Source organism: Haplochromis burtoni, unplaced genomic scaffold (genome assembly GCF_018398535.1).
Source record: "Haplochromis burtoni strain Fernald_Lab_line unplaced genomic scaffold, NCSU_Asbu1 Contig_258, whole genome shotgun sequence".
NCBI lineage: Eukaryota > Metazoa > Chordata > Actinopteri > Cichliformes > Cichlidae > Haplochromis > Haplochromis burtoni.
The window spans coordinates 77,895-102,765 of NW_024582619.1; the positions used below are offsets into that span (position 1 = coordinate 77,895).

At 41.0% G+C, this 24,871-nt stretch overlaps 2 protein-coding genes across 5 annotated transcripts in view; both read left to right on the forward strand.

Annotated features, from left to right (window-relative positions):
- LOC102309879 (dynein heavy chain domain-containing protein 1) lies at nucleotides 1-24,855 on the forward strand. Of its 2 annotated transcripts, none has more exons than XM_005939449.2 (44): nucleotides 1-559; nucleotides 1,279-1,725; nucleotides 1,925-2,122; nucleotides 2,229-2,432; nucleotides 2,541-2,651; nucleotides 2,732-2,888; nucleotides 2,987-3,238; nucleotides 3,500-3,643; nucleotides 5,188-5,293; nucleotides 5,439-5,647; nucleotides 5,742-5,985; nucleotides 6,231-6,388; nucleotides 6,843-6,968; nucleotides 7,100-7,376; nucleotides 7,494-7,621; nucleotides 8,262-8,460; nucleotides 8,550-8,641; nucleotides 8,786-8,993; nucleotides 9,120-9,245; nucleotides 9,364-9,461; nucleotides 9,556-12,649; nucleotides 12,740-12,845; nucleotides 12,977-13,136; nucleotides 13,232-13,514; nucleotides 13,620-15,018; nucleotides 15,313-15,418; nucleotides 15,583-15,697; nucleotides 15,787-15,973; nucleotides 16,289-16,391; nucleotides 16,690-16,818; nucleotides 17,006-17,197; nucleotides 17,405-17,824; nucleotides 17,929-18,352; nucleotides 19,405-19,503; nucleotides 19,585-19,761; nucleotides 19,957-20,135; nucleotides 20,515-21,507; nucleotides 21,586-21,760; nucleotides 21,837-21,911; nucleotides 22,415-22,631; nucleotides 22,751-22,842; nucleotides 22,919-23,068; nucleotides 23,299-23,921; nucleotides 24,019-24,855. In XM_005939449.2, exons 2-44 carry the CDS (start codon nucleotides 1,355-1,357, stop codon nucleotides 24,445-24,447), a joined length of 13,335 nt encoding a protein of 4,444 aa, XP_005939511.1. In that variant the 5' UTR covers nucleotides 1-559; nucleotides 1,279-1,354; the 3' UTR covers nucleotides 24,448-24,855. The 2 variants fall into 2 exon arrangements, with proteins under 2 accessions (XP_005939511.1, XP_014194602.1); XM_014339116.2 differs by lacking the exon at nucleotides 1-559 and adding an exon at nucleotides 570-698.
- LOC121815641 (extracellular serine/threonine protein kinase FAM20C-like) overlaps nucleotides 1-24,871 on the forward strand; it is a 35,739-nt gene that overhangs the window by 9,361 nt on the left and 1,507 nt on the right. The gene's annotated exons all lie outside the window — the stretch shown is intronic.

The window sequence follows — 24,871 nt, forward strand, 5'->3', positions numbered from 1 at the left end:
TTGTCTGTTGCATTGTCCAGATTGGATTTTTAAAGGATGAATTTCTGTTACAGATGACCCAGCAAACAAGGGAGCCTTCAGGGAATGTTCCCTGAAGGCTCCCTGAGCAGGCAATTTGACATCTAATAGGAGAGGGAAAAAAAACAACTTCTTGCCATGTGGTGGAAAAGTGAAGTCATCAGTAATATTTAAAATACGCTATATTCCACCTGTGATTTTATTTTCCCAAGTATAATAAAAATATCTATTAGAGATTGGGGTTTAGGCCTATTTTCTGAGTATGAAAAGATGCTGTTTATAACATTGATTATATTACATTAAATATAACTTTTATAAGACACTTAATAAGCGCTCTGCCACCTAAAAACATCCAAAAAATGTCTGACTTTGTTTCGTGCTGCTACGTTATTATTCCGAAAAGCAGCGAGGTTAAAGGTCACCACGAACACTTTAAACTCGGCGTGCTTGACTTTCTCAATCAGACCCACTAACTCTGCAGACCAGCGTAAGCGTCTGGACGTTACCGTGGCAACGAGCCTTCGTAGTAACAACTTCACAGGTAAGACTCGCCGAAGTATTTGTTAGTTCTTAGTTTAATATTTGGTTTATTAAAAGTAGTTTTTTGAGCTTCGGAGCTAACGCCCGCTGCTTTTTAGTTGTGTAAACGCTGAGCTTCACTGTAAGTCCGTTAAACTTGGGTAAGGACTACTAAAGTATGTGTTAACTTTTTATAACGAGTTTAGCAACTTGCTAGCTTATTTGAGGCGCGTCTCCTTATGTTATTTAAAAGGATAAAATGTCATTTTCAACTGCACGATCTGACTAAGGCAGCGAAATATATACTGTAGCCAAGCGTCTCTTTGTGTGTTGTTTATTTGTGTTGGATGTACTTGCACTAGACAGTAATTTTACTCGATTTAAATTTGAGAGACTTCCTCAATTTTATTAGAAAGTCCGACTTTTTAAACGTATTGTAGTGTCGCCTCAATCATTCCCCTGCTATTGTGTGCAGCATTCTTTTTTATTTATTCAATGAAAAGCTTTGAATGAACATCTGTGTGAACGTGGAACTGGTTTAACTAGAAAGAAGTATAAGTAGTAGTACTTTAAAGCTATTCACTACCTTAAATTGTGTTTGCTGCTTACAATCGGCATACAATTTCATATGCAGTACATCTGTCTACAGTTTTAAAGCTTAGTTAAAAATGCAGGGTTTATATATTGTGCCAGTATAGTTTGTGATTCAGGCTAAATTTACCTATTTGTCCCTCTCCTCAGAAATTCCAGAGTAAGTCCTATTGCATGATTGTGTTTGTGACACAAGAGCTGCTGATGGTATTCCCTGGAGATCAGCATGTTTGATGCCGCCTCACAGGAAAGATCCCGTGATGGATCGTCTCAGAGCCGTGGTAAAGATGTTGCTAGGCCTGGTCACAAGGCGAAGAAAAAGACTCACTCTCCTAAAGTGACTTTACCACCTCTGTGCCCGGAGCCGTTTCGTGTCTTATCAGCTTCTGCAGCCAAGCCCCTGTTCAGTTGTTCCTCTCTCCTCAAAAATGTCCACTCTGATGGACATTTGTCATTGGCAGACTTGCCTCATATTATTGCTAAAGTAGGACCTGGGATAGCCATAGGCAACACAAAATGGAAAGAAGGACCTCAATTAATGGCTTCAACACTAGGGACAGAAATCCCTGTTAGAATTACTCAGTCGACAACAGAGAGGTACATAATAATACTTACAGATAATTAGACTTTGGCTTTTGTGATACTTTTCAATGCAGTATTTGTTGGGTGTAAGTGTCATTCCAGATAGCATTTATGTTAAAGATATAATTTATAGCATCAACAAATAAAATTGTTGTCACACTTCCTGTAAATGAGAGAAACTCCTAAATGAATTTCTTGTGTTTCATTTTTTCAGTATTCAGGAAAAAGGTGAATCAAAAACAGCCAAAGCTTGCAAGTATAAAAAGATAGCAACCTTGAAACATGGGAGGGCTACCAAACCAAGTATATCTCCCCTCACTGGCGCAGAAGTTGTTCAAATTTTGGTTCAGAAAAGAGACCTGGGAGAATGTGAGATTTATTACCTCAAAACAGTAGATGGGGATGCTTACAGGTAAAGATGAGAAAGATTATTTAACACTTGAGTTGAGTTTCATGGTTTGGTAAATCTTCCCTTGTCAAACCATAAATCCACTGACGCATGTCCTCTTTGTTTTTAGACCCTATGACCTGCGAGTTGTCCATCCCAGTGAAGCTGGTCCTGAGCACTATGTTTTCACCTCTAAAACTGTCCTGCATGTTACCCAGACGGGTATTGGTGGAACTGTCAGTCTGGCAGAGTGGTATAGACAGTATGTGCTGTGGACAGATTTGCAGAAAATTGCATTTTTCAGGGACTTTAGACTGCAGAAAGCTTTTTTCTGGTAATAAATGTTAATGTTATACCTTTTGCATAAGTCAGTGTATAAACTAATTCCTTTTTTCTTTACATTTATTGTTTCCTTTGAATTGTATGTTTTTTTTTTCCCCAGGTGGCATCAAAACACGCGCAAGAGAATTTTTCAGCGCCGGAGAAAGAATCTGGAGGACATGCTGCTCATAGCTGTACCTCAGTTCAGGAATGCCCTGCATCTATTAAAAGGGTGAGTTAAAGCCAGCAACAGTCTAAAGTTTTCAACTTTGAGACAGGTTCAGATTTTCAACAATAAAATATCTTTGACAGAGTAATTGAAGAACTAAAAGAGACACACTGGATGCCTCTGGATGTCTGTGAATGCCACACATTGACGGAATTTAAGAACATACTGATAAGCAAGAATCAGGAGTGTCTGCAGATATTGGAGAAGTTATCACAGTATCACACTCTCACCCTAAATATGGTACTACACCACAGTCAACTTTTATGGTTTCATCATAAGAGACAAACAAAGCCTTTTTTTTAATCAAATGATCTCTAAAGACAATTTAATATCCTCAGGTGAAAGAAGACAGCTATAAGAAACACCAGGAGCTGCAGCTACACTTAAAACTTGCTAACGATCCAAAGAGCTTCCAACAACCCATACATTTGCTCATGGCTCATCAGCGCAAGCTGAAGAAAGAGTTGGCCCAGTCTGAAAGCACCTTGAAGAAATTGGGAAATTTTGCAGCTCTTGTGCATCAGATGATTGTGCAGAGTCTCGTGACAGTCATACTAGAAGATGCTATTTCATTTCTCGATCTTTTAAAGGTTGAAAATGAACTCTTATTAACTGTTTGTGGTTGGAAAAAATGTTGATTTTAGCTGTACAAGTCTTTATTTTTCTCTTTCACCCAGTATTTTTATTGTTTACTGTTCTCAAACAATAACCAGAAGAATTACTGATATAAACCTACAATAACTGTGGAGCACCACTGCTGCATGAAGTAATAGATGATGTGTTAGATGAAGTAAAATGACAATGAAGTTATATTTAATGAAATTAACTTTATGTATATTGTCATTCGTTAGAGCAAGGAACTGCCAAAGCGCTCTCTCTTCCACACCGAGCTGCGTTTCAGTGCTGATAATCAGCTGACAGTGGAGCCGCCAATACATCTGTTCAAAGAAGCAGTGAGCCAAGCGCTTCTCACTGTAGGCGACTCTATTATTCAGGTAATTTACACATTTCAGCAGATGCAAACACAGGAGCAGTTTCATTTCTGCAGGGCAATCATCATGTACAGAGGGGAAATAATTATTGGATGCTCTGCTGAATTTGTAAGTTTGGTCACTTCCAAAGAAATGAACAGTTTCTAATTTTTATGGTTGTTTCATTTTAATGGAGAGAGACAGAATATTTATACAAAATCCAGACAAAAAACATTACAGAAAAGTTATAAATTGATTTGCATGTCACTGAATAAAATAAACATTCGATCCTCAAGTAAAACGCAACTTAGTACTTGGTGAAGAAGAACAACGATAGCACGTTTCTTCTACTTGGTCACCAGGAGGGCTTTTGGCCCTATCCTCATTTTAGAAACTCTTTAAATCCTCTAGGTTTTTAAACCTGCTTGGTAACTCAAATATTCAGCTCCTCCAACAGATTTTCTACACAATTGGGTCTGGAGACTGGCAAGGCCCCTCCATCATCTTAATGTACTGTTTGCTAGCCACTTCAGTGTTGCCTTGGTGGTATGTTTTCGAGTCATTGTTATGTTGAAATGACCCATCTTCAGTGTTTTGACTGCAGAAAAGAGGTTCTCAATCAAGATCTTACATTGCATAGCCCAATCCGTTCTATGCAGTTGGATTTGTCATAACTAATGGACTGATTAGATTCAAGATGCAGACTCGGTGGAATTAAAGTGAGACAACAACAGAATGTGACAACAGAAGGATTTCCAGTTACTGATTCCTAAGCTCCGCAGAATATTTCTCCACAGGAATTCTGTCTCTCGCAGTAACTCACTCTGAAATTACGCAGAGAAGAACGAGCAGGTAAGCCAACTTCTCTGTTTCCAGTCTAATGATCAGGCGACAAATGAAGGCTGCTGATCAATACTGATCAGACGATTACCAACATGGGAATTAATCAACTCAGTTGCGCTGACCTGAAGGGCAGGCAGCAGGGGAGAATCTTGCCACTGAAACACAAGGTGTGGTTAGTCATCCACACAGACACACACATGCACTCACACACAGAGAAAGGAGAGATAGAAATTGCAGAGAGGAGCAAGACGAAATGAATGAGCCAGCACAGGAGGACTGGAGGACCATGACAGGAATGTAAGTGGTGTGCTTTGATTGATTGGTTGTAATCTTTGTGCCATGAGGGCTGCGTTTTAAGGCAGAAAATAGTTATTTAGCTCAATAACATACAGATTATTTTAACATTTATAGAATTTGTTTTTTTCTGGATTTTTTTGAGGTTGATATTCTGTCTCTCTCCATTAAAATAAAACTACCATAAAAATTACATGCTGTTCATTTCTTTGTGAATAAGCAAACTTCAATGTCAGCAGGGGGTCAAATAATTGGTTCTCTCACTCTATGTTCTGTGAATAAGCCTGATTTAAATTTGGCCTTTGAGACTGTCTGCTTGTGTTTACTTCACATCAAACAATTATGCATAGTATAATCACATCAGTGTTTTCTTTATGTTTAGTCAAGCAGCAGCCATGAGTTTGTCTCACATCAGCTTTCATTACTTGTAGAAATGTGATGACTGCGGGTTTTTCCTAGAGGTCAGCAAAGATGTGTTAATCTCTGCTCAGGATTTAGACCATGACTTCAGCTGTATTAACCCTTCTGTAAATACAGGTATGACCTTTTGTATTGGAGTGTTACGGCTCCTGTTTCCTTTATATGAGCTCCTTCTGATATAAACCCTCTGTACTGATGTGAAAGTGTGCCTGGGCCTGGTCTAAATGTGTCACAGATTTCTTTTTCTTTTTTTCATTCCCAGTGGACAAAAACACTGATGGGAACACTAGTCAGATTCTGAGAGACATGTCAGCTTGCTGGCAGACACTGCCTAAAGTTGCTTTTCCAGTGGTGCAAGGCAACATGGTGCATGGCTGCTACTCTCCTCTCTCCAAAAGCCAGCTAGAGTGGCACATCAGCATCAATGACATCACAAAAGAAGTTGAGAAGGAGCAGTCTGAGATCATGCAGGCAAGACTGTCACTTTCAAGTCCAGTAATAGCCGTATTAAATGCATTAATCAAACAATCAGATTTATACAGGTGTTTTGTTTTTCTCTGGACAGGAAGCCGAACTAGAGATCCAACAGCTGTATGAGAGCTACGCATGGATGGTACAGATCCATTTGTTTATTTGTCAGTGGAGTCGAGCCTCATTGGAATCCATGAGGGGTCGGCCTGCGTCAGTGTACGAGGAGAACATTAGGAAGGTGCGCAACTGGGCTGAAAGAATCAGTGCAGCTGACTCGTCATTTTCTTCCTCCAATCAGCTGTTCGTCATCCACTGCACCCACACAAAGGAAGCTCTAGGTATGTCTTTATCGAATGAAATGGAAATTGTATCTTGAGTATAGCTTAAAGATTCAAATACTTTCATATACAAGGACCTTTCTTTGGTCAATTCAGCATAGCTTCAAGAAGGAGGAACTAATTGTTCAGTGACTTTTTAAAATCGTGAAGTGCTTTAATGTCCTGGCCCTTGGTAGATAAATTCATTACTTACACTTTGTTCTTCATGATAAATGCCCTCCTCATCTCTCCCTGTGTTTCTCCAGGGCAACGGCTGAGGTTCATCGAAGAGGAAGTGCAAGAGCAACTAGTTGAGCAGATAAGGAAGGAGTCAGAGAGCCTCATATCATATTTGGAGGGAGCTACTGCTGAACTCAAGACAGCACCTCAAGACTTGCGTGACTTCTCAAAATATGCTCTTAGGGTACAGAAACTTTTTAAAATTACTTATTTGCAAAAAAGTGTAGAATGTGATAAAATATAGGAAAAACAGATAGATAGTCTTTTAAGTGAGGAGAAAAAAAAGTCCTTGGTAAAGACTTTAGGCTACTTTTTTGTGGTGTACCCAAAGAAGGAGGGTGGTCAGAACATTCACATCCTCTGGAGGCACCTCTTGTCTTGTCTCTTGACTTCAGCTAAATTATTTACATCAAAGACTGCTTTGTCAGGGTAAATGTGTTCTGAATTTAGATTCCTTTATCCAGGTGATGCTTACTGCATTAAGATGTACATGCTGTTGTTTGAAGACACAGTAGTGAAGAACCCTAGTCTCTCTCTCTCTGTCTGTCTGTCTGTCTGTCTGTCTGTCTGTCTGTCTGTCTGTCTGTCTGTAGTTAAATTCTAAGCAAAATTATAAATCAATTTTTTTCCTTTGACAGGTGAGGGAATTTGTGAAGGTCTTGCCTGACAAACAGAAACATTTGAAGTACATTCAGTCTCTTCAAAACACGATTTGCATGAACTATAGGAATATGACAGAGGCGGAGCTGACTGTGGAAGAAAAGGTCTGAAAGCAAATGCAAAGAAATGGCAAATACGCTATAAATAACCACAATATTAAGCGTATCATGGCTTTACATGGGATGTGAGTGTGCTCAGGTAACGCCTCGTGCTTCTGTTTGTGTTTTATATTTAGATGCTGAACTTGTGGAATTGCTTTATTCCCCTGTTGAAGGAAGCAGACGACCTTGTTTGCCGCCATCATCCTTCAATGGCTAAAGCACTGGACATGATGTTCTCATTTCTGTTCTGTGACCTTAAAAATATCGTCTCTGACTCTACATCTGGACCCTTCCTTGATCCTGGCCAAAATGCCAAAGAGATGATGTCCAAACTGAACTACATGTGCATGCATGTAAACACTCTCAGTGCAAAGCTGGACCTGCTTAGTAGGAGCAGTCAACAGATGGGAGGTGAGATGATGCTGTATTTTGAATATTTGAAGGATTGAAAGGTTTGGTTTGGTGAAGATTAAACAAACAGGTGCTTACAAATAGCATGTTTATTCTCTCTATTCTGCTTCCTATTAGAACATACAATAGATCTCACCGTATTGACCACAGATGTTCAGAAGGTCATAGCCCGCAAAGACTTGTGGGAACTGATAGCAGTCTATACTACATGGCTGGAAGAATGGAAGCCAATGGTTTTTAGTGAGGTAACATGAAATCAACCCTTTTCTCTGTTAAACATATTCAGAGTCAAGAACCGCCTCTCATGTTAATGAGATGACATATTTATTTCTTTGGACAAAAGAATTGCAATGAGGTATGTCAATCACAGGTTACCCCATGATACAGTCATGTAAGGCTATGCTAAATGTACATAATGGTTAAAATCATTTTTGATGCTTCTGTACTGGTTAATCCACCAGTATGTGCAAGCCCATTAATCAAAATGATACTTTTACTGCTAAAATAGAATTAATGTTATATGTGAATTTTTTAATCTGCTGTTTTACAAAAAAACTGTAAAAAAAAGTAAATCAAATTATTATTTTTGATCAAGACGCCAAATTACGCTTATTTGCTAGCATTCCTGAACAGAAGAATTAGTGGTGGAATTTTATGCTTGATTAATTTCTTAATTAATTAAAAAATTCCAGTGTGGTGCCACATTTCTAAAAGACATGTTTTTCTGTTTTTATAATAGGTCATTAAATAAAGCATTGTACTTATATAAATTATATCTACTGATATTTAAACTGTATAGATGTATAAATAATGTTTTGTTATTCTAGCAAACCCTGAGGTATAAATATTGCCAACAGACAAATAACACATGCATTTTTCTGTCAGGTTGTGGTCTCTGAAGCCCAGGATAAAATTACAGAGTGGAAGGAGCAGGCTCAATCTTTAACAACCACCATACCTGCCAGTGATGCAGTGCTGCAGGAGATTTTAGGATCTCTGGAAAACATAAGCCATCAGCTTTTAGTCCTGGCCAAGCTACAGAGCCCCACACTGAAAGGAAAACACTGGAGAGCCATTTTAGAAGGTCAGAGAGTGTGCCTATGCTATAGCACTTCCATACTTCTGAAATCACAGTAAATGTAATAGAACTGAAATATATGTTCTCTTGTGCAGACCTGGGCCTAAAATATAAATCAGAGAAGAATGTGACTGTTGCTGATCTCATGTCTCAACAACTTGAAAGTCATCAGAATCTGATTGACAAGGTAGAACACGAGAGAGGTTTTAACTAGAGCAGCTTTGGCAGTTCTGCTAAAGGGAAATAACAGGCAAACAGTCTGCTGAAATAGTTGCTTTTGAAAACACGCAATACGAATCTGACATAAGACGCTGTGTTTTTATTTTGTCAGATTTGCAGATGTGCACAAAGGGAGTGTGACATGAAGCAAACTTTCCAAAAGCTTTGTCACAGATGGGAAGGCAAACTCTTTCAGTTGGATGTATTTGCTCCCCTTTGCGTGGAAACACGGTGCAAACACACTGGGAAGACCACAGAAGGCGCCCTTCTCAATGTGCTAACTGACAGGAAACACCCCAGTGATCCTAGATTTACTATAGGTGAGGCTCAAGTCACTGTAAGCATTATTTTTGAATTACCTTCTAGCTGCCCTGCTTGGAGGAAATGTGTATTTGGTATATTCAGCTTACATGTTGCTTACATTTGCTTTGTGTTTCCTCACACAGATCTGGGAGTACACTTTGCTGAGATTGAGACCAGTTTGATGATGCTGTCCACAATGTTAAAGTCCCCATACAGTGTTGAGTTCAGGCTGCCGCTGGAGGACTGGATTCAAACACTACAAGAACTTGGTAAAGCGGCAACTAATTTTATCTTTAAAAATTGAAAGACTAAGAGAGAATTTATCTTAATGTCCATAAAAAGTTCAAACAGACTTGTAAGAATTATTTTCCCTTCAAATATTTGTAGAGAAGCTGCTTGCTTTACTTGAAAGATATCAGCAAATGTGGGCCTTCTTAACCAACGTGCTTGGTGGGACATTTTTCCGTACTCAAAGAATGGACCTGGTAGGTTCTTGTGCCTTAAACTGTCATGAATGTGAAGTCAGTGTGTTTGATTAATGATGTTTTTTTTAATCTTTTTTTAAATCTTTTTTTATAGCTGAAGCATTTTCAACCAGTTGATGAGACATTCGAGGAAATGATGGCCTCTATATCAAACGAACCCCGTGTGTTGAACTTAGTTTCCACTGAAACAAATGACAGATTTCGTGGTGATAGCCTTTGCCAGGCTCTTCTTAATGGTTTGTCTGCAATGGAAGTCATTTCAAAACAAATGTCAGATCTTCTTGATGACCTCTGTGAAGAGTGTCCCAGATTCTGGTTTTTGAGTGAAGGGGAAGTGATGCAGATACTCTCTTTGGACCCAACACCTTTTGAATTTCAACCCTTTGTTCAAAAAAGCTATAAAGGGGTTCATTTGCTTGAAGTTGACTGTGAAATACAAAGAGATGGTGATTCTATATCTGAGTGCCAAAGGCAGATGAAGGTGCTGGGTATTTTTGGCAGCTTCCAAGAACACGTTGCCTTTCAGTCTCCTTTAGAACCAAATGCAGACGCTTTGAAGTGGTTTTGTAACTTTGACAAAAAATTAAAGTTGACCATGGTACAGCTTCTGACACAGTGTGCTGTTGTGAGAAAACAGCTCGAACCATCCAGTCAAAATTTAGCAAGTGACACAAAAGCTAGAGACAACCAGCTCCCCAGTGCGGTAGCTGTGCTGGGCCTGCTTTCTGAATATCCTCTTGAGTGCCTTCTGGTGGTGGAGAAGGCAATGTGGTGCAGTGTTGTTCTACAAGCTTTCCAAGAATCGAGCTCAGTGAAGTTCAGCACCATAAAGGCACATATCGCCGCAAAGCTGAAAGACCTTAGCCATTATATAAGAGACGGAGTCACAGGATCTAAAACTGGAACTCAAGTTTCCAAGTACACAATGATGTGTCTGCGAGCTTTACTGCAGCTTACAATGAATCATGCAGAGCAACTACATCGACTCATGGATGTTCCGTGTGCGCGGGAGTCATCTTTTGAATGGCTGAGTTGTATGAAATATTATATTAACTCAGAGGAGAATAATGATCCAGCATGTTTTGTGGATATTTTGGGCCATCAAGTCCAGTACAGCTTTGAATACTCTGGCCCAGGAGAGTGGGAGATGGTGCATACACCTTGCACAGACCGGGCAATACTAGGGATTCTTATTGCTCTGACAACCTACAGATGTTGTTCTGTGGGTGGCCCTTCCATGTCTGGAAAGAAAAATACTGTGATCCAGTTAGGAAAAGCGCTGGGGCGACAGGTTGTCCTAAAACAGTGTTATCCAAGCATGATGCCTCGTGTTATTCAGCGGATGTTGGTTGGGGCCCTGCAGGCAGGGGCATGGCTTGTGTTGAACTCTGTGGACTTGCTAACACACAGTGATCTGTCGATACTAGGACAGCATCTAGTTGACATACACCAGTCCTTCAACATGTTAAGAAGAGATAAAAAGGAGAGGCTAAATTGTGAGACAGAGATGAAAATTTCTGATGCGGTCGCGGGATTCACAAATGCTGCTGAGTCAGAATGTCACATGACACTTGCAGGAAAACACATTTCTGCCAGTCTCAGCTATGGATGTGTTGCCATCTCATTAAAAGAAAATATATCTAGAGTTCCTGAAAGTCTGCGATTTGCTACAAGATCTGTCGCATTAACACGTCCAGATTACAGAATAATTGCAGAAGTAATGCTAACTTCCATTGGTTTTTCAGACGCCATGTCGTTAAGTCAGCGTCTGGTGTCCCTCATTAGCCTGGCTCAAGAGTCCCATTGTCTACCTGATCTTTTCTCTGACAATGACAGCTGCTTTCTTGTTATCCTGCAAAAGATCATCTCAGCTTCTGAAAGACATTTGCAGCAGGTTGTAAGGGATCGAGAAAATTCAAAGTCCAAAGATTCATTCGACACTGATCTTATGTCATCACAAAATGAGCCTATCAAACCTTTTGAGGAGGATGGAAGGAAAACTGAAAAGCCTCCAAAGTCACACCGTTGTTATTTGATGGTTGTACAAAGTTTAATGGAAGAGGAAGCGATTGTCAGAGCCATTCTTTCTGTACTGCTGCCCGAGAAGAAGGCCACCTCACAGTTCTACATGCTTTTTAAAGACGCTTTTCCTATAGCATGCCAGTTTCCGCTTGTCCAACAATTTATTGAAGAAGCTGAAAAGAACCAACTTGAAGATGCACTTAGAGAAGAAATACAACAAAAACACTTCTGTTGTGACACAGACATCATTTGCAATGCTCTTACACTCTACCAGACCATGAAATTGTCTCAGGCAGTTTTGCTTATAGGGCCCCCCGGGAGCGGAAAGAGCACCTGTTACACTGCTCTGACTGGAGCACTGAATAGCCTGGCTGCTAAGACAGTGGAGTTGGTTTTTGACAAGGACAATACGATTGATGCAGGCTCTCCCCAGGCAGATCAAAAGATATCTCTTTCAAACTGGAGCTTTGTTGAAACTTTAGTCTTATTTCCTAACGCTATGTCCCATGATGAGATATTTGGCTGCTTCTGTGAAAAGAGAGGATGGATAGATGGAGCTCTGGCAAAGGTGCTGCGAGATGCAGGAAGGCGTGAGCATGCAAGCTTTAAACTCTGTAACAATGAGAAGAAAACTGGTGAGACAGTAGTAGTGAAGTGGCTGGTAATGGATGGGGAGCCTGTGGGGCAGCCCGGCTGGTTAGATTACCTAACCACACTGTGCAGTTCTCAGGATGCCTTTCTGGGTCTGTCGTCAGGTGAGACATTGTTGTCTCAGTCAAAACTAAAGCTGCTTATGGAAGTCACTGACCTATGCAATGCAAGCCCCTCTGCAGTGACCCGCTGCAGCCTTGTTTATGTCACGGGAGATGATCTGTGGAAGTCTGTGTGGAAGAGTGAAATAGATGCTCTCTCCTTTAAATACAAACTAGATCACAGAATTGTGAAAATGTGGAATCACTTGGCTGAAGATCTTTTCTCTAGCACCCTTCATTTGCTTGGGCAAAGGAGTTTAACCTCTGCAATCCACACTGAAAGAAAATCTTGCAAAGCCCCCACACACGGACTGCAAGAAGTCATGTCATTTGTCAGGATCCTGCATGCCCTCCTACAACATTTTGGAAAGGAAGTAGAAAAACCTGAGTCAGTGGCACATATCGACACAACAGGTAAAATAACGTGTAACAAATGTAAAACCCCGTAAGCATGGCATAATTATGTTACCCTTACAAAAACGTCATGTCCTTCCCCTCTACCAGATATGCCTCCAGCAGCCACAGGTGCCCAAAGTAAGCAGGAGCAGCTCAGCAGAAACATTTTTCTCCTGGCTTATATCTGGGGATTTGGTGGTCGCCTTCATTCTCGGTAAGATTTTTTTTTATTAAACTTTTTTACTTGGTCACACATTATATATTTACACATACTGAGTTCTACTACCGCCTGTCGATATTTCTCTCTGTAACCAGTGTTCTTCATATATTTCTGTTTTTATTTAGCCACTGGCCACAGTTTGATTTATTAGCCCGCCAAGTGCTCCTAACTTGCAGATACAAAATTGTGGTCCCTGATGAAGTCAGTGTGTATGAACACTTCTTTAGTATCGACACTAAGATGTGCCCCACGAATACGCTGTCGACAGGCTCTGTCATTCCAATGGTTTGTACTTAACATTGCACCTACTATACTTAGAATACATACAGTATTTGTCGCTGCTTCTGAATATTAACAGGTGTCTCAAATGTTTTTCATAGTACAGGAAATACACATATCTCCTGAACCTTATGCTGGAGGCAAAGCAGCCAGTTTTGGTTTCTGGAGAGCCTGGCTCTGGAAAAACCACACTGTGCCAAACTGTGCTGACTTTTGACAAGCCACACATTAACCTACCAGCCAGTCCACTTCTGAGCTCCAGAGACTTGCACACTATACTGAAAAGCATCAGATGCCAGAAGAACTGTAAAGAGACTACTGGCTTCATGGCAAACCAGCCACGCTTGTTTTTGTTTGTTGATGATTTACATGAAGCCCCCTGTGGTGAGTAACAAAATTTATAACAGAATTTATGTGATTCAGTTTGAACCAGATTTAGTACAGTGTGAATCTTTATGTTGTCATTATGCCTGTCATTTTTGTTCATAGACGTCTTTGGAACGTCTGCAATGGCTCTAGAGACACTAAGACAGAGTATTTCAAAAGGAGAGATTCTAACATTTGACACCTACAGCTCCGAGTTGTTACAGTCGGGAACTATCAGCTACCTGGCTGCATGCTGTATATCTGGATTGGATCATTCCCACAGCGGTGTTATATCCCCACGGCTCTCACGCCTGTTTTCTATCTTTGTGCTTGATGGCGTATCCCCAGACATTTTAATGTCTATCTATTCTCCCTGGCTAAAAATCTGGCTCAGTGAAATGCCACTTAATAGGCACATTGGTGAGGATATGTCATCTTCCATCGTCACTGCTACTAATGAGCTGTATCATGCAGTAAGTGACAGATTTCAGCCCTCTGTGCAGAGGCCTCATTTCATATTTTCCCATCGTGATCTTCAGAAGGTGTTTCAGGGGATGTACCTATGGAGGTCTGTAATCTCAAACAAGGAGAACAAGGAGGTTTCACAACCAGGCTTTCCTCCAGCATCGGTTCTCAACATAGTACAGGTGTGGATGCACGAGTGCATGCGTACTTTCAGTGACAGGTTGTGCTCAGAGGATGATAGGAAAACTGTTGTGTCACTCATAGCCAAGACAGCAGCAACACACTATGGAATGAAACTGGCTAATGAAATTGATGGGGACAGTCAGCTAGCAGGTGAAAATACAGCCCCTTTAGATCTGCCTAAAGATCTAAACCAGCAAAGCCAATTGCACAGCGCATTAACTAAGCCTGAAAACATCCTTCAGCAACCACAGATTCTTCAGTATTTGGAAGACACGATGGCACAACTTGCATTTGGTCCTGATCTCTCTGAGGCCCTAAAGTCGATAAAACAGCAACAATATTTTAAATTTAGCCCTTCTTATCAGAGGCAAGACCTTGATACGCTAGTGCAAAAGCTGTGTGTACTTACGGACGGAAAAGAAGAAAGTGAAGGACCTGACTGCAGCATCACAACTAAATACATTTTACACAGACAGAGGGTGAGTCAGTTGTTACACATTATCAGGGCTTTGCTGCTACCTCGAGGTCATGGAGTGCTGATTGGCTCAGATAGGGGCACAGGCCGCAAAACCACTGTCTGTTTAGCTGCCCACCTTACAGGCTATGAGTTATTGGAGATACATGCTGGTAATCAAAATAATCTTCATGAAATCCTGAAAGAAGCTGGGAATAAGACTAGGTCGGATGGAATCAGTGTCATCATACTGGTCCATGAGGAAATCAGCCAGTCTGTCAGAGAAGAATTACTGGTACTGATGGCTCACGGTGCCTGTCCAGCACTCTTCACCGACGAAGAGCTGAGGGACCTTGTTTCCAGAATGACTGCAGCAAAATACTCACGAAGATATCTTATGGACAACTGGATGTTTGAGAAGTAAGAGGAAAAAGTAGCTGATCTAATGCTCATCATGTTGAGAGATAGATTATCACCACATAACTCTCCCAAAACAGACCTAAATATGTTTGGTATAGTCAGTGTCAATTTAAACGTACTTAAATACAGTATGTAAAGTGATGGTATATGTTTATGTAACATTCGGTTATACTGTAGATTTGGAAAAAACATTTTTAAGAAGGGATATATTGGAAAAAATATTTTGCAGTCAGTTTTAAAGCCAATGTGTGAAAACATTTAAACCAGATGTACTGTTTTTCTTTTTTAACAAAGGCGTTTGAGTCAAGTCCACAGAAATATCCACATATTCCTGCTAATGCCATACAGCATGTCAGAAACCACTGACATACCTTCCAAAAATGAAGCACAAAGCTGGGTTGTAAGTATTTTTTATTGAAACCTATGCATTTATTTCATACCAAAAAAACAACTCAAATACTAAACTACTTTTGAAAGTCTGCAGTGTGGCCAAAAGAGCTAACAACTTTACAAATTGGCTCAGGGTTTATTCCTAATTTAATTTGCACATTATTTGTTGTACAGGGACAAATGGCCAAGGCCCTCAGGCACAGCTGTTGTGTTGAGGTGTACCAGCCGTGGTCTCACCAGTCTTTGGTGGAAGTTGCTGTTCAGTGCCTCAAAACAAGCCCTTGTAAAAGTGAGACACAACATCAGGATTAATCTAAACCCCTTGTTTTTCTCTCGACTGTAGCGAGACATTACCTTTGTCCTTTTCTTTTTATTAAGTGGTTCGAGGAAGCTCAGAGGCCAGCCTGTCTGTGGCTATGGCAGGGATCCATCGGTCTGCATTCCAGTATGCTTCTGTCCTTCTCAGAAATCAGCCTTTCAGTCCTCGGACTTATATGGAATTTATTGCCCACTTTGGTTACCTCTGCAGCCTCCTGCACAAGCAGTGCAGGGACAAAGCCAACAGGTACCTCTGAGACCAGGAGGTTTCCCTCTTTTCCTTCCTTTATCTCCATTGTTTGATATCCTGCTGCACATATAACAACACATTTGTGAAAATATTTCTGTGAGCACCTTTTTTCCTGTTAAAGCCAAATTATAGTTGGTACAAAAAGCACAAATTTATAGCACAACTGTACCACAGACTACATCCTCTACAAAATGTCACACAGCTACATTAATCACAGTAACCAAAACCAGCAGGCTAACATCCTATTATGTTTTAAACAGAAATGACCATGTTTGTCCACAATAATATTTATGTATATATGTATATTTTTAGAATCGCTGCTGCTGTGTCTCGTTTGGATGCAGTGAACAACATATCCATGCAGCGTAAAGAGCACTTAATAAGTGTGCAGAAGATGGTTTCTGAAACAGACCAGGTAAAGTGGAGAACTTTAGCATGTACTGTTTTAGTTGTTGGTCTGCCTGTCTACTACACAAGGTTATTCACATTGAAAAGTTATTTAAAAGATATGTGTGTTCATCACACTTCAAATGCTTATGTAGAACATACTACACATCAGGGGAAAATGTAGTTTTAAAGAACACGTTCTGCTAAAGTAGCCTCAGCTAATATTTCAGTTTAAATAAGCAGCATTCAGTTTATAGCATGTCTGCAGCAAAAAATGATTTGTTTAGCTACATACATGCCACGCCTCCCTCCTCTCTGTCCTGCAGCGTGAGAAAGAGCTCCTTCAAGCAGTAGAAGATCATAAGAAACTGTTTGAGGAAGCCTGTGAGAAGTGCGCTGCAGAGGACCAACAACTGTGTTACCTGGAAGAGCAGATTAATCAGGCTCAAAAACAGGTCAACTTGTTTTCTTTTTGTTACAATAAGTAGCTCTAAATCCTTGAAATAACTGAAAGCATTTCTTCGCCCATTATAAAATACTTTTTTATTCATTCGAGGTAGTTTGACAGAAAAAACTGGGAACATTTAATAGTATTGTTACACAAAAATGAGCTTTAGGTTCACATGTAATTTTTTTCCCCAGATAAAACCTGCATTCTTGTCAGGCCTTCAGATTCTTAAGTGTTTGGATCCATCGGATGTGGAGGAGGTGCGCCACTACAGAGACCCACCTGTGGGAGTTGTGCAAGTCATGGATGCTATTTGTTTGCTGTTTAGTCATCCACCGGGTTGGGAAAGTGCTAAACAACTTCTTTCCCAAGCAGACTTTTTCCAGGTGGGGAAAAAAATGTCTTGCAGCAAATTTGTTACAGATTTCATTGATTGCAGTGGTCAGTGAATTAAATAGCATGTCATAAGTAGGGTGAAGATAAATCTGAAGTTGTGCTATCATTTATCAGTTTGTGTAGTTATGTTCCAGTTTCTTTGTCAATGTAGCTTTGAGGCTTTAATCTTACTGTCTTACTAACGTCTCCTTGTGCAGGAACTGGAATATTTTGACCGCTACAACCTGACAAATGAACAGCTGCAACAGCTTGGGCAGATAGTTCACAGTCCCCAGTTTGTGCCTGAGGCTGTGCGAGAGGTCAGTAAGGCCTGCGAATCCCTCTGTCGATGGGTCCAGGCTGTGTATGAGTACTGCTGTGTTCAGCAGCGAGTGTTCCTAAAGCAGCAGTTGGAGGTTCAGGCTGCAGAGACGAGAAGTCGGTTGAATCGAGCCGAGCAGCGCAAGCAGGAGGTATACAGCTCACTGGAGGCCACTGAGCTTCATCTGCAGTGTGTTCAAAATGACCTAATGGAACAACTGATGCTGCTACACAACGCTGAAAGTGCAGAGCAAGAAGCTTCTGCATGTGCTGGGCAGAGTGAGACATATGGCAAAGTTTGGAGGGCTGTTGCTCAGGTAATTCGCAAACATTGTGCATCACTTTTAACATATCACATTTAACATACTTACTTTTGAATGTTTTTTTATTGTAAATGATTTTTTCTCTGTTTTCTGCCCAGGATACAGAGGTACGTAATCAAAACGTGCCAGGAGACGCCCTCCTCTTGGCTGCGACCGTCTCGTATTTAGGCCCTTTTGGACCTGATACACGCACAGAACTACTGCTTAAGTGGCAGACTCTGTGCCAGACAGGAAGCATCGACATAAACCCCAATGACCCCAGAACCTCCCTGTTTACACAGTTAGACACTGTACCTGGTTCCTTATCCCTTGGTTTCCCCATCCCTGTAACTGAGAGATTGCAGTTGCCTTTGGGTCAGGCATTAGGGATGAATGAGTGGCAAACTGAAGACACTCTCTCTGCCAGGCTGGTGGTTAAGCTGTTGCTGTGTGGATACACAAGTACCTACATCCAGCATTGGCCTCTACTAGTAGACAGCCAGCAACATCTGGAGATGAATTTTCCAAATAGTCTCATCCTAGGTATGTGCCTACATTTTCAAAATGATTAATTACACATGTAGCATTTACTTGGACCAGCCACAACATGAAACCATTAAAACCAACTATTATTTTGTAGGTTCCCCTTTGTCAGTTAAAACAGGACTGATCCATGTAGGCATGAACACCACAAAACCTCTGAAGTTGTGCTGTGCTATTATCCGTTAGCTTCTTTGCAGAAGACCATTAGATTGTGTAACGTGTGAGATATGACCTCCATGAATTGCACTTGCTGTTCTAACAAATCCCACAGATGTTTGATCAGATTGGATGAGTCAAGACCTTGAACACTTTTGGGACATTCATCAAAGTTGAAGTTGTTGAAGTGTAGCATTTTGTATGTGTACGCTGAAAGAGGCAATAGGAAAGACTGTCGCCATGAAAGGGTGTACATGGTGTAAACAGTGTTTATGTAGGTAGAATGTGCAAAAGTAGTATCTGCATGAATGCAATATCAGCTCTTCCAGCACTGCACAGAGAAGGCAGAGACTCTACTGGCCTGCTACCTTCTTTTATTTCAATATGCTGCCATCTCATCCCCAGATGGTAAATGGTATTCATCAGACCAGCCCTTCTGCTCATGTTCTATTGTTTAGTTCCAACAATCATGTTTAGTGTAGATGCTTGTCTACAAGGATCAACATGGATACATTGATATGAAATAGCAAACAGGAAGTTGTGTGTAGAGTGAACATCCCACAAGACTTGTTTTTCTGGAGACTTTTATCTAGCCATCACAGTTTGTTTGTTACAATGTAACACGTGCATGTTTTTATACTTCTGACGCATCAGTTTTAAGAATTGACTGTTTACTTTCTGCCTAATATGCACCCTTCATAGGTGACACAAGATAAGCAAAGTTACTCACTTCACCTGTTAGTGGTTTGATTGCTGTGGCTGATTGTTTTATCCACTGCATGCTTGTTACCCTTTTTATTTCTATACAAAGACCGTTTTTATGATTTTTAAATCACACAACTCCATGTAAGAGTGAATTGTATTGGACCAGTGTATGATAAATATCTACTCAACAGGAAAGAACACAAAACTTGAGGAAGAAATAGATTTTGGGATGGTAATTTGTGGAGATGACGTGGAACTGGTGCACAAGCTGGACCAGGCTGCTGAGAGAGGTGACATAAGAAAAATACAAGTAAAGGTTGATAGTCTGTTTTTTTCACCATAATAATCATTTTTAATCTTTTGTTTTGTAGGTTTGAGAGTACTGGTTACTCATGTGGAGCGTGCAATCCCCAATCCTCAATTCCTGGCCAAGTTGTCACGTCCTGCTGGATGTTACTTTCCAGGATTAAATCAACCTATTCAGATGGTCCATCCTGAGTTTTGCCTCTTCCTCAGCACATGTCTGCCGATTAGGCTACTTAACAGTGGTTAGTTTGATTAGTGGCGACAATTTAACTTTGCACCAGATTTCATTCTTGATTTTATTTGTAGAGCAAGTAAAATAAATGACATTTGTCTTGGTTAACACCAAATGTTAATGTAGAGACTAGGGAAACTAGATCCTCTTCTGGAAATTCTCTGGAAAACGTTTAGTTAGTAGTTGTCTTGTTCTTGTTCTGTAGGGATCCATCCATCTATCTTGGCTCAGGTACGTGTGGTTGACCTTTCTCTGAGCTCAGAAGACATCCCGGAGCTGATGCTGACACAGCTGCTGCAGGCTGAGTGTAAAGAGCTGCTGATTCAACACTTGCAATTCCAGAATTACAAACAGGAGCTGCGGGAGAAACTGGCCACAGAGGAGGTGACTAGACCAGCCTTTTGCATCGTACTGATGTCAAGTGACTTACTTTGTGTTAAACAAAACAACACTGAATGTAAAGTAGTTTAAAACCCAATCTATCATGGTCATATAAGGAGCTTGCTTATGCTGTAGTTCTTCTGAAAATTGGGAATTTTATATCATGTCATGTTCATGGTATAGGCTGAACATATTCATGCAGAATATTTTGACCTGACTTTTATTGTCCATCTTATCAATGGTATTGTACTTTGTACCAGTTGTGTCCTGAATTTTTTAGGGTTGGTTGTATTTTTTTTCAGTCTAACTGCAGTGTCAGCTTTAAGTCTTACCTAAAAGTTTTATGTTAAATTTTAATAGTTATTTCTGATTCTCATCTTAGGACGCTCTAATGGGTTACATCCTGCAGTCTAACACTGTCCTGCTGCAAGACCCGGATTTTCTTCCCCGTGTAAAAGTTTGTCAAGAAGTGACGAAGAAGCTGCAGGATGAGATGAAGCAGCTGAGGGAGCAGCTGGAGCACCATGAGTCCCTGCTGGCAGTGCCTCGCCACTTCGTGAGGCTGGGTGCCGCTCTCTACCAGACCCTGCAGGCTGTGTCCAGTCTTTCCCCTGCCTATTATTTCTCCCTACATGGCTTCATGACTGTGATGCAAGAAGCTTTCACTGGGAAGGACAGGATAATAGGGAAAGTTCCAGGGAGCATAATACAAGAGTTGATAAACACGATGGTAGTCAAAGTGCTGGTACAATACAGGCCTTGTCTTTTCAAGACCCATGCTGCTGTTCTGAAGCTGCTTGTGTCTTTGGCCCTGCTCCAGCACAACCAGCTGTGCTCTGAGGGTGAGAGGTTGGCCTTCCTCATAGGCCTTGGAGACACACAGCATCCTGGGACTGATTCACTATCCTCCATCGCTGATCTTCCCAGCTGGATTTCCCCACTTATCCACTCAGAGCTACTTCGCTTGGAAAAGATTCCTTCATTCAGAGGCCTAATTGGCTCATTCTGTGCTTCCCCGAAGCAATGGCAGGAGTACCTTCACTTTCCTTCCTCTACAGTGTTAGGGCCCGTTCCCTGTCGTTCTCACTGCCATCTCTCTTTGCTGCAGCGGGCTCTCCTCTGGAAGACCATGATCCCCGACTGCCTGGAGGGACTAGCAGATGCCATAAATGCCTGTCAACTCTGCCTGCCTCAAAAGAAAACAGAGACTGAAGCCCCTCTCGTTGAGAACCCAGAGGCATGCTCACTATATTTGGTCAAACATAAGGAGCCCATCATTCTTACATTGCCCAATCCAAATAGAGATATGCAGATAAGCATTGAGCCTCTTTGTTTAATAAACCAGTTGGCCAAATGTGTACCAGGAAAAAAAGAGGTGACAGCACAGTTTTTTCTGCCATTATAGAGTTACGCCTGTAATACAGTGCTTGATGCATTTCTTCCTATGCTTTAGGTTCAGGTGAAAGTCCTTTCCTTTTGGGCTCTCTGTGACAGAAATCTCTTCCTTTCAATGCTGGACAAAGCTGCTAATGACGGCCACTGGTTGGTGTTTAACAACAGTCATCTGTTCGAACAACTGGATGATGACGTAGTGGCTAAACTCAGTCATTTAATCTCCTCAGTCAAAGGTACTTTATAGAACTTGTCCAGTCTTTATGTTTGTGGATTCTTCTGCCTACTTATGTGCCTCATCCTATTATACAGAGAAGCCTTGTCTGATTCACCCCAGCTTCCGATTGTGGTTTATAACTCAAGAAAACACATCACACCTCATACCAGGTAGATCTATTATTTTGCTGCTTTTTCAAATATTCATTTCCATCTGTTCTATTTTACTCTAAATGTGACCCTAATTTATGAAATGAAGATCTTGTTGTACTGAAGCATACTTTTGTCTTGACAGCGAACAACTGTTAAAAGTAGCATCACTGTTGGTCCATTCAGCTTGAAGATTAACATGTAACTCTGTACTTTAGTACACTTCCAACCTTTTACAGTGTAAGGAGAGCTATTTTTCACAGGTATATGTGAAAGATTCCTAAAGTGAAGCTTTTGCACAGACCATGTCATGGTTTGTTTTTAGTGACAGAGTGCTTTATGTAGGTCAGCAGTGACCAAAGGTGCACTTACACATTTTGTTTCTCCTATGCTCCTGTGAGTAATATTGGCTGGCGTGCTGGAAATGTGTGTTATAAATGTGCTTTCAGAAAAACAGCTACTCCAGTTTTGCTCTTGTTGTAATAATCATAATGATTGAAATGACTGTCTTTATTTTTAAACAGCGTCAGTGCGAATGTGTGCTCTGCATCTGGTCTGTGACTCTTCCTGGGATCTGAAGGAGGAGCTGAGCTGTTCTTTGCGACAGGTGGCATCCATCAGTCAGCGACATAGGGGGGTCATGGCTGACAACAAGTCACTCCTCCGCTGCGCTATCTTTCACTCTGTCTTGGTGCAGCGACAGACCTACAAGTATTTAGGCCAGGGAAGAATCTATCACTGGTAAGGAAGTAAATATGCATTGTATAAATTGTTTATGATGGAGAGGTAGAGGTGTTGTATGATGTTTAAAGATTTATAATCTAAATAAATGTATAGATTTTCTTCTTGTTTTTTTGAAGGAGTCAGGAGGACCTTCATGCTTTAGTGGATGCATTTATTCATGTTGCCCATCTGTGCCATGACAAGACTAAGGTTTTGCAATATTTAGCAGGTGAAGCAATATGAAAATATAAAACACCCTAATTCAGTTACTGCTCGATTAATTAACTTTTGCTTTCCATTCGTAGTCAGTCTAGTGTATGGTGGCCATGTGACAGACTCTGCAGATTTGGAGGTGTTGGAGGACATTGCCAAGACCTGCTTCACTACAGCTTCACGTCACTTGAACAGCGGACCGCACATCCTTTCGAAACTTGTCAGAAGTTCTGGTCACTCTGGTAACTGGACATTTTTCTACCAATTTAACTAACATTCACTGTTGACGAGAAATGGTTCAATTTTTTCTTTAAAGCTCTCAGAGCACTGGTGCATCAATACTGCACCAAAATGAGACTGAATTCCGGACTTAGAGCTGGTGTGTGTGTGTGTGTGTGTGTGTGTGTGTGTGAGAATGCTTTTCTGTTGGCTGCTCTGTGTAAAATAGATTTGGGATGTTTTATGCCCTCAGATTTGTCTGGACAGCTGCAGGTCGTGGAGCAGGGTCTTTGGGAATCAGCAAACATCAGTGAGCCCGTGGTGCTGGGCTTTAATGCCGACATAACGACTGAGATAATCAAGATCACCAGCTACAACATGACCATGTTACTGCGGACCTCGCAAACTCCCCTTCGATCAGTAAGGCGTTTTAGCACCAAAGAAAAGCAGCTTGCTACGCTGCCAGCGTTCAGTGATGCCAGAGTCAGACTGGAGGGTCTGAAGCGCTACCTCACAAGCAAGAATGAAAGTGCCGTAACAAATGCAGGAGCTCTTCCTCGTGGTCCTGTGCGTGACTTCCTCCAAGCTGAGTGGGATGATCTCATTGACTCGGTGTCTTTGCTCCTCTCACAGCTGCAGCAGCCTGTTCAGTATTCGCTGACCTTCGCTTCCCTCCTCAAGCTCACTGACTTGTCTGGCTTGGAGAGGAGGGCAGAGTTGCTCAGTGCATATCTGTGGCACCATGATGCTTCAGATCCACCTGGTGCTTATCGACTATCTGCTTTTAAAAATGCCAGAGGCCTGCTGGTGGCAATGATGAGAGAGGCTGCTCAAGTAAATCGTAAATATATCACTGATATAATTCTACAGTTCCAGGTAAAGCATTCAAATTAAAAATTATAGTAAACACTTATTTCCTTACCACTAAACATGTTAGTAAGGATAATAAGCTCTGATGTTCTTGTCCACACAGGTTCTGTCTTACAGCACATACCCCATCTCACTTCCTCTGGATGCTGTGTATTTGTGTGGCCTGGAACTTAAAGGGGCATCATGGGATACACAACTGCAAGTCCTACAGGACACTGTCTCTCCTCAGTCTTGCTCAGTACCACTTCTTTGTGTTAAAGCTCAAGTCAGGAGCACGAACAGTTCCCATGATACAGTCCCCTGCAAAAGTTCATATTTAATGGATAACAGGAATGTTCACTGTGCAGCCGTCGTTCCCTTAACTACTCCTCAGGTACCAATCTACCACTGCCCACTCTATCTGGACGAAGGGTTGGAGAGTGGAAGCTCAGGACTGGCTGATGTTAACATTATCACAAAAGTCCCCCTTCATACCAAGCTAGATCCTCTTCTGTGTAGTTTGAGAAGGGTGAGACTAGTGAGTAGACTCTGACTGTACTCAGCTGCCTTATCTGCTGTTATTGTTAAATGAAATGATGCAAAGATTGTAGTATACAGTATGTCATGAGGACTGATGCTCCTGTGATTTTATGTGAACCTTCAAATAAATTTATAAATCCACTTCCATGTCTCTTCATTCTTGTTCTGAAAAAAAGAAAGAATTTAACAAACTTCTATAAAGTGATTATTTCAGCTCCACACTGTCTTCTCTTCTTTTGGATGACATTCCCTAAAATAGTTGAAAGTACTTTTCTGAATAAAATGTGACTCAATCTGTAGATGGCAGACGCACAAAAGTACACACAGTAGCCGTAAGCATAAAGATGTTTATGCCAGAATATTTATATTTATGCAACATGTAAAATGTTTCAGGTTTGGTTACCGATTACTAAGCAAATCCTTTCTTTTACTTTCTC